Source organism: Gavia stellata, chromosome 11 (assembly GCF_030936135.1).
Source record: "Gavia stellata isolate bGavSte3 chromosome 11, bGavSte3.hap2, whole genome shotgun sequence".
NCBI classification, from domain to species: domain Eukaryota; kingdom Metazoa; phylum Chordata; class Aves; order Gaviiformes; family Gaviidae; genus Gavia; species Gavia stellata.
Window position 1 is genome coordinate 24672745 of NC_082604.1, and position 12685 is coordinate 24685429.

General features: G+C 50.0%; 1 protein-coding gene across 2 annotated transcripts; it reads left to right on the forward strand.

Annotated features, from left to right (window-relative positions):
• The first annotated feature begins 315 nt into the window (after window positions 1-315).
• SLC2A2 (solute carrier family 2 member 2) lies at window positions 316-10674 on the forward strand. Of its 2 annotated transcripts, XM_059822478.1 has the most exons (12): window positions 334-348; window positions 1030-1125; window positions 1652-1735; window positions 1808-1926; window positions 2437-2561; window positions 3339-3454; window positions 4460-4622; window positions 5504-5691; window positions 7162-7266; window positions 9180-9281; window positions 10073-10276; window positions 10483-10674. In XM_059822478.1, the coding sequence occupies exons 1-12, from the start codon at window positions 334-336 to the stop codon at window positions 10672-10674; spliced, it is 1509 nt and encodes a 502-aa protein (XP_059678461.1). The 2 variants fall into 2 exon arrangements, with proteins under 2 accessions (XP_059678460.1, XP_059678461.1); XM_059822477.1 differs by having other exon boundaries at window positions 316-348; window positions 1652-1926.
• Window positions 10675-12685: the final 2011 nt, after the last annotated feature.

A 12685-nucleotide genomic window follows, 5' to 3' on the forward strand; every position in this document is an offset into this window, starting at 1 on the left:
CCAGCCTTTCAGCTGGTTCATTTGCATTTCCCAGGTCCACTCTATGTCTTTGCGGGTCTCCCGTTGTTTCGCTTGTCCCTCCAAATACGGGGATTGGTAGTGGCTGCTCTGAGCCGAGCAGTGGCCAAATAACACATGGAAGGCTTGGGTTTCTCATTAACTCCAGAGATTATATAGTCCCATCTCTCAGAGCACCAGCCAGTTTTGCTGCCTCCATCCCAGCCCTGCTGTCCCTCCTCCCCTGCCCAAGCTCTCACCTCACTCCACAGCCCAGGACAGTGACCGCTCCCGGGAGGACAGCGGAGGAGCTGCGGGATGGACAAGAAAAGCAAAATGCAATCAGAGAAGGTAACCATGGCTCGGAGGTATTTTTGCATTAGAATTTCTGCAGGAGCCCAGCACTGAGCAGTGGCATTTATTGCTTGCCAAGACCAAAACCAAGAAAAAAAGATCCCCTCCCCTAATTAATTGCTCTTTGATGTCTGCAAACTGAGCGCAGGGGCAAAGGGCTCAAGGGATCATTTTTTATTTTTAAGATCTCCATCATATCATTGGATAATTTTAACCGTGATGGAAGGAAATAATATTTGAAACAGCACTGCTGAAAAACACCATTTTGGTCATTTTTTTCCTAATTGTTCTGCTTCAGCAGTGGTGCTGCCCGTGCGCTGGGGACGGGGCAGGGCACGCTGCTGCTGCTGCCCGCGCTGCTGTACCAGGCAGAGCTCCCGCTCGCCGCAAGCACCGGGGCAGGGACGGGCAGCGCAGCAGGGAGAGCCCCGGCACAGATTGCTCTTTGTGGGGCAACACCGCTCTGCCCTGGGGGCCTGATCCTGCCTGCCCCCAGGGGCTTTCTCGTCTCCTTTGGAGCCAGCCAAAGCACCTGTGCTGCTGCAGCAGCATCCCTGGGTGCTGCTGAACCGGCCAGCTGGGCAATGGGGTCCCTGGGAACAGGGATGGGGTGCAGCCCCCCAGGTTTGGGCAGGGCTAGGACAGCAGGCTGAGGCTGTTCTCTGCTTCCTCCCCCAGCATCTCACGGGAACGCTGGTTCTCTCCGTCTTCACCGCGGTGTTGGGCTTCTTCCAGTACGGCTACAGCCTGGGTGTCATTAACGCCCCCCAGAAGGTAAGCTGGGCCCCCCCCCCAAGCTGTGCACTGCCAAGGGGCGAGGGTCTCAGGGCAGCCCGGGCTGGTTTGTCCCTTGCAGAAGCCCTCAGGAGAGCTCTGTCCTTTCCCCAGTACAAAGCCCCCGCAATAAGACAGTGGGGTGAGAAAACAGCGAGGACCCCCCACTGCCACCCCCCAGTGAAAGGAGCAGGACTCTGCACATCGTGGTGCCGTCCCCACTGCAACGTGGTCCCTGTGCCCAGACCGAGGGACCGCACCTCTCTGCGGGTGTTGATTCCGGACACTGCGCTCACCGCATCCCCGGGAGGTGGCATTGGACAAGGGGGGATGTTCCACACCCGCCCTTGCGGCATTCCCCACTGGGGGTCTGGGTGCTGAGCAGTTGTGGGGCGTCCCCAAGATTTCACCCCTGTGGAGCCTGTGATGAAAAGCTTTTCCTGGGGCAGAAAAAAATGCCCAAAACAGGGGCTGGGGGTGGTTATAGATTTGAGCTGACAGCTTTTTTCCTCTTTGCCCATCACAGGTGATAGAAGCCCACTACGGCCGTGTGCTGGGCATTGCCCCCCTGGACAGACATGCCACCAATGCCTCCGGGGAGGATGGCACCGTCCCCATCCCTGGCACAGAGCCCTGGGTTGGCACCAAGGGCACGCTCGCACCCCCGGCCGACACCAGTGAGGACCTCACCACCTCCCCGCACATCCTCACCATGTACTGGTCCCTCTCCGTCTCCGTGTTTGCCATCGGCGGCATGGTCTCTTCCTTCACCGTGGGGTGGATCGGCGACCGGCTGGGGAGGTGAGAGGACCTTGTGTGCTGTGATTCGCGTGCCACAGCCCAAGCCTTTCTGTTTCATTTTTCCCCCAGAACCGTTTCCTCCCCGTAGAAACACAATTTGTATTATTTTCCCCAATTTAATAAAAAAACCCCTCAAACCTCCAAAATACTGTTCCAACCATCACAGAGATCTGGCTTATTAAAATCCTCAGTTATAAATCAGTCATTTTATTGCAACTTTTAGCACTTCAGACAAGCAGCTGATGAGCAGCTTTGATTAACTTCCAAATTCCTCCCTTTCTTTCCACGGCAGAAGGGAAAGGAGGGCATCTGAATGGTGTTTGCACGGGATGTATAATATACTTTTAGCTACTCTGATTGCACCCCTGCCCAATATTTCTCAGTGCCTACAATCATTATTTTTTCCCCTGTAGTGCTGATTAAGTCACTTAATAGCTCTGACTGTATGTCGCGATGGCTGCTTTGGCTGAGAGAGCTGCCAGAACGAGCTGTGCTGCTGCTGCCTTGCAGGGTGAAAGCCATGCTGGTGGTGAATGTCCTCTCCATCGCTGGGAACCTCCTCATGGGGCTGGCGAAATTCGGCCCGTCTCACATGCTCATCATTGCCGGGAGAGCAGTCACAGGGCTGTACTGCGGTAAGTCCAGGCAGGGTCATCTGTCCCTTAGCAGGGTGCTGGGTGCTGCATTGCTCCAGGGCTGCAGTTAGTTTCTTCGATTTTTAAATCTTTTTTTTAGTTCAGAAGAAGTTTCACAGGTAGGATTTTTCCCTCTTCCCCCTATGTCTGTCCTTCTCAATCCAGGATCTTTCCCAGAAATATTTGGGTTGGCTCTATCATGAAATCAGTTTATTTTACGTATCCTAGAAAGGAGCGAGTCCCTCCTCTATATCTCAAGGCTCGATCTTGGTGGTGGCTGTTGTAACAGTATGTTATTAGCCATGCTGTTTAACAGGTTCCCTAGACAACAGTACTATCTAGCAGATAGTACAGGAGCACTGTAGGTAGCAAGGATAAGATAGTAGGCAAATAATATGGAATTACATGAGAATTAGCTTAGAAACAACAGCTCATTATCACTGTTACTGGTACGCAAATACAATCCTCCGCTCTGAAGGTTCAAGGCAAGTTTTAAGGAAGTTCTTTGCTCTGTGATTACTTCTCCCAGAGGACAATCTCTGCTCCATGCTTATATGTGTGTGTTGGAGTGTAAAGGCTTCCCAGCTTGGGGCTCTGAATTGCAGACATCTGAGCACCTTTGCAGAGTGTGAGTGGTTCCCAGCCAGGCACAAAGGACTTGGTGGGATGTGGGATGCAGCACACGAGCTCCATCCTTCTTTCCCATTTGGGAAGCAGTTTCTGCTGGTTGCTGAGCTGTGGTCTAGAAGAGGTGACACCCATGTGTGCTTGCTGCAGGGCTCTCCTCCGGACTTGTGCCCATGTACGTCAGCGAGGTCTCTCCCACGGCCCTTCGAGGAGCACTGGGGACATTGCACCAGCTTGCTATCGTCACGGGTATCCTCATCAGCCAGGTAAGAAGGAAGCGCATGAGTCCAGAGAGGGTATTTCAGAGATTAGGGATACCCAGTGATACACTGGGGTATCACTCGTCATTCCACCCCAAAACTGAAGGAGAGTGGGAAACAATCTGCTCTAATGGGGTTAAACTGCCACCTTGAGTCAGAGGTGTCCTTAATGAAGATGACTTCTAGTGAAATAAAAAGTACTTCTGCAAACAATTTCTCCCCTCCACTGCAAAGTTTTTATATGCATCTCATCAGAGTCAGGCTGGATTCTGCACATGAGATCCCTGATATTCAGGTGCTCAAAAATGGCTTCATCAAGAAGCAGGGAGTCCAACACCTCCATCAGCATTTCCCACTATGGCAGGAGTCCCAGCTACGTGACAGGCTGCCACATAAATGTGGCAACACATCCAGAAAAACTTAACGTAACCACAAAGTTCATCTAGTCTGACTTAGCCAAAGACAATGGACAGACCATGGGGAAAAAAGCTCGCAAGGTAGGTCCTGCCAGCTTCACTGGCTGGGGGAGTACAAAAAATGCTTTGCAAATTGTGAAAGGAAAAAGGTTGCAAGTACTGACAACCCCTGTGGAGCACCTTTTTCAATGCCATAACGACACACCAGAGGGCAAGGTCTGAGGAAAAAACATTTCATCAGCATGTCTGTATTAGCTGAGCTGTTTACACAGTGGTTCTGGCCAGGCAGAGGTCTCCTGCTGGTGGCACGTCCCAAGGAGGACCGAATCACCCTGGGGTGGGGAACAAGCTTGCGGAGCTTTGTCCCACAGGACCCGTAAGCTAAAGTCTTGCTCATGACATTTTACACCATCATCTGTTCATTCCCTCCTTGTAAATGTGCATCATAACTAAAGAAATCAAACTGTTAGGACTGAGAATTGGTATTTTCTTCTAGTTTTCCTCCAGGTTGTTGCTTCGAAATGCCATAGCGGTCAATCACTTTCTTTTTCTAGGATGCAAAATAAGCCATTCAAACATGCCTCAATTATTCCAGGTCCTTGGACTAGACTTTCTCCTGGGCAACGACGAGATGTGGCCCCTGCTCCTCGGCCTGTCTGGTGTGGCTGCCCTCCTGCAGTTCTTCCTGCTCTTACTGTGCCCCGAGAGCCCCCGATACCTTTACATCAAACTGGGGAAGGTGGAGGAAGCTAAAAAAAGTAAGACACACATTCTGGGCTTGTCTGGAGTTGTTTTTATACTATACATAGTATTAAACACAGAAGAAAAAGCCCAGCTGAGGGCTCACACGTGTAACTGGGTATAGTTGCTCCATCCCACGCAGTACGTTTGCAGGAGGGATTTTGGACACTTGCATGTAGTCACTGCCTAAGGCACGCTTGCAGGTCGCTGCGGGTGGTGTGAGCCTTAGCTCCTTTCCATCAGAGAGATCACACCTAGCAGATGCCACCCCCAAAAACCCCATTCAGTTGGAAGGGGTTTCAACCAGGTGTAAAAATGACATCTTCTGGGGGACAGCTGATCTCTCTATCCTTGGTGCTATTTGCAACTACACAGCAAATCCACTGCAACTACACAGCAAATCCACTGCAGTTACTGCAACTGCTTATACATCTTCCAGCGTGGCCCTCCTTAGCTGGCTCCAGCCACCTCTACAAGGAGTAAGAGCAATCAATGGTAGGACACAGCTGAAACTGAGGTGAGAACCCAGGATCGAGTAAAACAGAGTATGTCCACATGCTTGGGAGCAGAGTTGCATGCCCATGCTCTGAGCTGCTGATGTATAAGTTAGCTCTGGACTAGAAGCTATTGAGATATGTTTGCATAGGACTAATAAGCATTGCTGAGGGATGAGGCTTGAGCGTGGCATCTCAGAGCTTTCACAGAACTAATGTGCTGCTGCCCCTTGCTAAGCAGACACACCTTTGATCCCTGATGTGCCATAGCAGTCCTCAGAGCAAGAGGACACTACTGTCCCAGTGGTTGGCTTACCCTGAGTTTTGGCTAGAGAGATTCTTGTCCTTACTCTACTCCTTATCTACCATTGAAAATAAAATGTTGATCTTTTTTTTTTCTTAAGGTTTGAAATGGCTCAGAGGAAACTGTGACCCGATGAAAGAGATTGCTGAGATGGAAAAGGAAAAGCAAGAAGCTGCTAGTGAAAAGAAAGTCTCCATAAGACAGCTTTTCACCTCTTCAAAGTACAGGCAGGCTGTCATTGTGGCGCTGATGGTGCAAATATCTCAGCAGTTCTCAGGAATCAATGCGGTGAGTCTCCCAAAAACTTTTGTCTTCAAAGAAATCCATGCTGAGCATGAAAAGGCAATGCTGACTCCATCCAAGCCATGTAGGGGTGAAGAGAAGGCTTTCCCATGACTGCAGTAGGCTCCTCAGCCACCACCATCGGTGTTGAAGGTGGACCTCACCACCGAGCACGGCTGCGGGAGGGCAGGAGGGGAGAAAGGTGTGAGGGAGTTCAGCATGAAACCAGCTGGCACGGCAGACCCACGCTGAGCTCCCCCATGACCCTCCTCGTACCTGAGTTTGTCAGCAGTTTGCTTTCTTTAATGACTACATGCTCACCCCAGAAACCTCAGAATCACTATCTTCTAGCTATTTTTAGCTAAAGAGTTTTTGCAGCACCTCCTGGGATACCAGAAATCACCATTTTACACCCAGGAGCATGGAGCCTCCTTTTCAAAACTGGCTCAAAGACTCAAATTTTTGAAAGTCTGATAGCAACTTTACAAAGGTTGGCCTTAGAGGCCTCTGTCCCACTGGCTTTCAAAACTCTAAGAGCATTTCCGCATCGCAAGGCGGAGCAGCCTTCAGGGAAGACCAGCCTTGCAGGGGTTGGTCAGCCTGGAGAAGAGGAGGCTGAGGGGAGACCTCATCGCTCTCTACAGCCACCTGAAAGAGGGTTGTGGTGAGGTGGGTGCTGGTCTCTTCTCCCAAGTGACTAGCGACAGAACAAGAGGAAATGGCCTCAAGTTGCACCAGGGGAGGTTCAGGCTGGATATTAGGAAAAATGTCTTTCCTGAGAGAGTGGTGAAGCACTGGAAGAGGCTGCCCAGGGAGGTGGTGGAGTCACCTCACTGGAGGTGTTCAAGGAACGTGTGGACATGGCATTGTGGAACATGGTTTAGTGGGAATGGTGGGGTTGGTTGATGGTTGGACTTGATGATCTTACAGGTCTTTTCCAACCTTAGTGATTCTGTGATTCTGTGACCCCACGGAGCCCGGCTGCCCCGGCTCGAGGCCATGCCCAGCCCCATCCACCAGCCACGCGGTCAGCCACCCATTTACCTCCTGCCCTTCACTTCCACCAGATAGGAATCGCCTTATTGTTGGAGAGAAGGGAAAAATTTGAGTCATTCCAACATAGCAAGGGTATTTTAAAATTAATGTAAAACTCGGTCATATTAAGGTATTTGTCTCCAGCGCTCGGTGCTGGAGATCTGGCTTTCAAGATTAAACACGGGACTACACAGAAGAAAACATTTTTAAATGTGCAAATGCAGTAGCGCAGGAGGGGAATCTCAATGGAATTTTTAACTCCCTCAAGCTCCTTTGAAAGTCTCAGCTTTAATTATTATAACAAGCCATTAAAAAGTTTAAAAACTAATCATAATTAAATTACTTTACATCTCAGCCAAGCAAGTGCAACTCTTCCCTCAAGAGAACAAAAAGTTCCGCCAGCCCGGTTACCTAATCCTTCATCCTAATGTATTTTGATAGATCTTTTACTACTCTACAAATATTTTTGAGAGAGCTGGAGTTGACCAACCAGTTTACGCAACCATCGGTGTTGGAGTGGTGAACACAGTCTTCACTGTTATCTCCGTAAGTAAATATTCCTGGCCCCCAGACTACAAAAACACGTAAGCTACAATGTGGTTTTGAAACATGATTTTATCCTGGGGCTGGGATTTGCACTTTTGCAGGGCTGACCCTGCACACCTTACAGAAAAAATCATTCCCTGGGTAAGTCTCATTTGAAAAATCAAGCCTTGAAATACAGCCTGTTGCTATCAAACAGCACTGCTAAACGCCTCATGGGGGAAAACTGCCTCACTGTGTTCAGGGAAGCTCTGGTAGCTCAGCATTTCCCCCCAAAATAGAAGTTGCCTTTGAGACTGAAATTCTGCGGGTCCCATTCCCCTGGGGGAGCAGGCAGGGGATCGGGGTTGCAATGGGGAAGCTGGCAGCTCACAATCTCCCTCTTACCTGTTATCTTTCAAATTATTTTCTGTATGTACATAGCACCTGCAAGAGTGATATCCAAAGGCTGTTCCACAGTAATAAAAGTAATCTAGCACCTATCCTCATCATATCTATATAGTGCTCTGCAGCAATAAAAGGATGGTTCCATTTTCACAACCTTTCCCTCTGCTTGTCTCTCTCCTGAGAGTATTAACACAATTCCTATCAGCAGGCAATTATTTTTTTAATGTGGCCATTAATATAAGAAGATCAGGAAATGCCAAACCCATTTCCCTCACATCTCTAGAGAGACTTAGGGACCAAAGGACTTTTACCCACCATGAAGCAGGACTAGCTGTAAGGTAGAAATACACAGTTCTAAGAGTCCAGTGTGCATGAGATAGGCGGTCTTGGGGTGAAGCTGCTTTAGAGGGAGTCCATCACAGGTCCCGTACAGAGGAGAAAACGTGATGTTTATTGTGAAATGAGGCATGGAGGTGTGCAGCTGGAAGAGGTCTTTCCCCGGATTGGAGGGTCTCCTGCAGTTTGATCCTCACCCCGGGGCTGTGGTACTTGCAGCCTGGGGCATTTGCTCTTTGCTTCTTTTGGCCATGAAGACTTAAAAATTACCTGCATTTGTCAATAAATGACAGACCCCGATCAAAAGGCAGAAGCACTGACAGCCGGGTGGACCTTGGCAAGGGGAGAAGGGAGCGCAGAGGCTCGCCCTCTGCAACTTCACGAGTTAGCAGGATGAACTGCCTCCAGCAAAAGAGATGGTCTCCTGGAAGCATAAATCACTTGCTGTAATGGCAGGAAAGGTTGAGCTGATGGCCAAAGGTGTCCTTTTGAGCAGAGGGGAAGGAGCAGGCAGCCTCAGAGGCTAGTGCACGGTCTCTTAGGGCAGGCCAGATGCACTGTCCTCTGGAGGTACCTACATCTCCCCACTGGATGAAGTGATTGGTACAGACTTAGATGTCAAAAGTGGGGTGAGATGACGGGAGGCCACCAAGAGAAGTTGAGAAGGAGCAAGATAAGCCTTGGGGCTACCAGGGAAGCAGAAGGACTCTGGGAGCCACTGAAGGAAAAATCCTGACTGCAGCTGCTACACAACTATCCCTGCCCTAGGAGAGGCAAGGTGCAATGGCCTGTGATGTGACTTGAATCATGCTACATTTTGAAGGCTGCTTCCAAACTAATGCAGACCTAGTAAGCTTATTCATCCTGAGAAAAAGAAAGAGAGAAAAAAAGTCCATAATCAGCAATACATGTGTAGAAGCAGCATGAAGTCCTGAGAGCTTGGAAATGCATGAGCTCTGAGTGTACATGATTTTGCCTTGCCCTTGGCATGGCAGCTGCTCAGTCTGACTCCCTAACAGCCACCGGCAGAGTTTCTGACACTTGGAAACCAGCACATAAATCTCTACCACGAGCGCTAAAAGGGCAGGAATGCAGTGTCGTAGTGGTAACAGGCTGCTCATTGCTAATGGACCTGATCGACCTTCCTGAGAGCAGCGGTGCTGGTGACTGAGCTGCTGTACGTGTTTCTACAGGTCTTTCTGGTGGAGAAGGCGGGCAGGCGGTCCCTGTTCCTGGTTGGTTTGATGGGCATGTTAATAAGTGCCGTGGCCATGACAGTTGGACTTGCACTCCTGGTAAGGATTTCGCTTGATTTTTTTACCTTGGTTTGCAAACAAGTGAAGACAAACCACCCCTTAAAGCAAATGTTTTGCATGTTCATCTCAAAGAAGTTTGGAAAACATTTTTCCTTAGAAGGGACAGTTCAAAGTGGCCACAGCTGGAGCCACTTCTGGTTACAGCAGAGCCTAAGGACGTTGCACTCTTTGGCCCCTGCGATACCCCAGTGCTGCTAGAAAGGACGTGTGTCCCCTGTCCCCTCCCTGAGCCCGCTGGCAACCTCAGCTCCTTACACAGCACCTGTGCTACTCCCACAGCATAATCCCATGCCTGCTAAGAAAACCCAGGACATATCTCCATGTGCAAGCACTGTGTACCCTAAAACCTCAACCTCTGTCTCCTTGGCTTGGTGCAGGGATGCTACACTAACATCTTGTCATAAAAAAAGGGACAAATTATTCCTCCCATTATTCCAACCAAATAAGGGGTGGCCTCCTTTACTGAACACCCTGGTTATTAAAAACAACACCATTTTCCCTCTTCCTGGCCATGCTGCAGGCAAGGAGAGGGCTCAAAGGTACAGCTGAGCTGATAGCTGTGAGCTCCAACATCCCTCTGCCAGCGGCAATGCTGGCACCGCATGTCCAGCCAGCCCCAGGCACAAGAGTTTAGAGCTTTAATTATGCATGTCCAGTCCCCACTTGTCTGAATAGAAAGAAATTTCTGAAAAAGAAGCCTAATTAAAGTGATTAGCAATAATTAATGAGAGTCGTGTTAGGACTGTAACACCAAGCGCACTCTCTTGCAGAGCCAGTTTGCCTGGATGAGCTATGTCAGCATGGTGGCGATCTTCCTCTTCGTCATCTTCTTTGAAGTTGGGCCTGGGCCCATCCCCTGGTTTATTGTAGCCGAACTGTTCAGCCAAGGCCCACGCCCCGCCGCCATCGCCGTCGCCGGCTTCTGCAACTGGGCCTGCAACTTCATCGTGGGAATGTGCTTCCAGTACATAGCGGTAAGAAATTCCTCTAAAATTGTACAAATTAATGACTGGCACGACCCCACTGCTGGGCTCCCGAAGCAGCCCAGCAGGACATGGATGTGCCTCCCAGATCTCTATCTCCAAGCCCCTCAGGACACCCCCCCACCCAGGGTAGGAAGTGGAAGCCATCCCTATGGTGCTGACGGCGGTGTCCCCTGTTCTCACTTCCCCCACTGCAGGATCTCTGTGGACCGTACGTGTTCGTGATCTTCGCGGCTCTGCTTCTAGTCTTTTTTCTGTTTGCGTACTTCAAAGTACCAGAGACAAAAGGAAAGTCCTTTGAGGAGATCGCAGCTGTGTTCCGCCGCAAGAAGCTCCCGGCCAAAGCCATGACTGAGCTGGAAGACCTGCGAGGCAGCGAGGATGCATAGACATCGCCACACACCCAGAAAGGAGGGACTGCGCATGGACCTCCTTCAGGCACCGTGGGAAGAATGTTGGGCAAAATTCTCATTTCACAAAAACCTTGCAGCTGGCAGACCAGGAGGACCCATCCATCGGATGCCTTCTGGCTGCTGCGGCTCACACCTCTGAGCCGCAGATGCTAACTTGGCGTTTTACTCTGAAATACTCAGTACAACTGGGCTGTGGGAAGAGCTGGGGAAAGGACGGGAGGAATATGTCACATATGTATCTCCATGCCCCACTGGAAGAGCCCGGTGGGACGATGATCTTACCAGTTGGCAAAGCATTACATTGAGGATGATCATCACTCAGCTGGAATGAAAGAGGGTTCGGCTGATGCTGTATCCTCATGTTTTCACCTTTTTGTCCCACGCTTGCTGCTTCCTTCTGCCGAGTGATCTGATGCCTTGAGAAACCAACTGCTAGTGCAGTTGTGCTACCAGCACATAGCACCGATCACCCGAGATGCTAAGGAAAACAGACTGAGCAAACTCCCCCTTCCTGTTGCCTGTGCAGAGGAAGAAGGTGGATCCCACCTGAATCGGTCGGGATGCACCTTGCTTGCTTTGCTATCCATGCATTATGGAAATGCTGCCCAATCTCATAAGGATTTCTCGAGTCACAACATCTTTTAGGAGAATCTTAGAAACTCTGTCTGGGCTGATGTGCATTTTTTCTTCTTTTGTTTCAGCCAGACTATTTACCTCCTCTTTCCTCCTAGGAAGCCTCTCCTCCCTCCTTTATCCCTGCTGCAGCACAAGGCATAGCACATCATTGACCACACAATGGGCCTGGGCACTCCCAGCCCCCAGGTCAAGAGTCCTGCTGTCATCCCTCCCATGGTGTGACCACCGCCAGCTCACCTCCCCTCGCTGCTCCTCCTTCCCACCCTCTGCGTCTGCCTTCCCTTCCTTTTGTACAATGCTTAGACCCACAGGCTCCATCTTCAGCCGAGGCCTCGGGCTGCCCGTACTGTAACAATTAATGATAACCCAAAGGGGAAACGGGTATTGCAGCGTTAACTGGAAGGTGCCCCACTAATCCGACCCCCACTTTGCACCACTTACAGTTTTGCTGGCTGGATATGCTTCAGCCAAGATAGCGTGCAAGCGGGAGGGTGTGTTGTTTCTATAGCTTTGTTTGTGCTCGTTTCGCTTCTTTATGAGATACTTTTATATGACAAAATCAAACTGCAAGTATTTTTCTTCCTTTTTGGGGGATATGTTGGAATCATTGTAAAAGCCTGCTCTCCGTTTGCTTGACTTTTAAGATTTGCACATTGCTTGTTGTGATACCAAGTTACTTTCTAGCAACTTTCCCAGGATAGAAACCCGTTATTTATTTAGAGATGAAACACCAGCATTGCTCAGTCACTGTGAGCTCATGGCGACTGCCACTGAAGCAGTGACCATAATGTAACAGAGGATGAAACACAACTAAAAGCATGAGAATAGATGGGCCAAGGAGGATCGTAGGCTGCTGCTGTGGGTTTGGTTTTAGGGAAGGTTCAAGCTCCTTTCCATATGCCTGAACTTCTTTCCTTTGTAGGCTTTACTCTCTTGGTATTAAGACCCTAAAGTAAATTCTAGTCCCTTCCAAGTGACTGGAAGTATAGCCACGAGGTCCACTGGGACATGTGTCTGGCCCCGGTATGTGCACTGAAGCATTAAGATTGCACCAAAGGAGTGACTGCTGGGATTTAACTCGAGGAGAACTGGGTCAATGCTGTCATGTGCTACAGCGGTGGGGGACCTGGCCCTGCCACGGGGCATGCAGGGCGTGCGGGAACCAGGACCCAGGCTGTGGCGCACAGAAGAGAGCAGCAGAGCTGGGGCGCAGGCTCTGGGTTGAACCATCAGTCTATGTGCTGCAAACAGGTCTCCCCAGGTGAGACTGCAGGCTCAGAAGCTCTCCATGGTGTCTAGTGCAGTTAGATAAATATTATAATGGATTGCCTGAATGTAAAAAAAGGAAAAA

Excerpts from the sequence above, each read along its gene's own strand:
- SLC2A2 (XM_059822477.1), top strand. The coding sequence starts at position 316 with ATGGACAAGAAAAGCAAAATGCAATCAGAGAAG. Across the intron at positions 4,623-5,503 it reads GGTGGAGGAAGCTAAAAAAA|GTTTGAAATGGCTCAGAGGA; the intron begins GTAAGACACACA and ends TTTTTTCTTAAG. Across the intron at positions 7,267-9,179 it reads CAGTCTTCACTGTTATCTCC|GTCTTTCTGGTGGAGAAGGC; the intron begins GTAAGTAAATAT and ends GTGTTTCTACAG.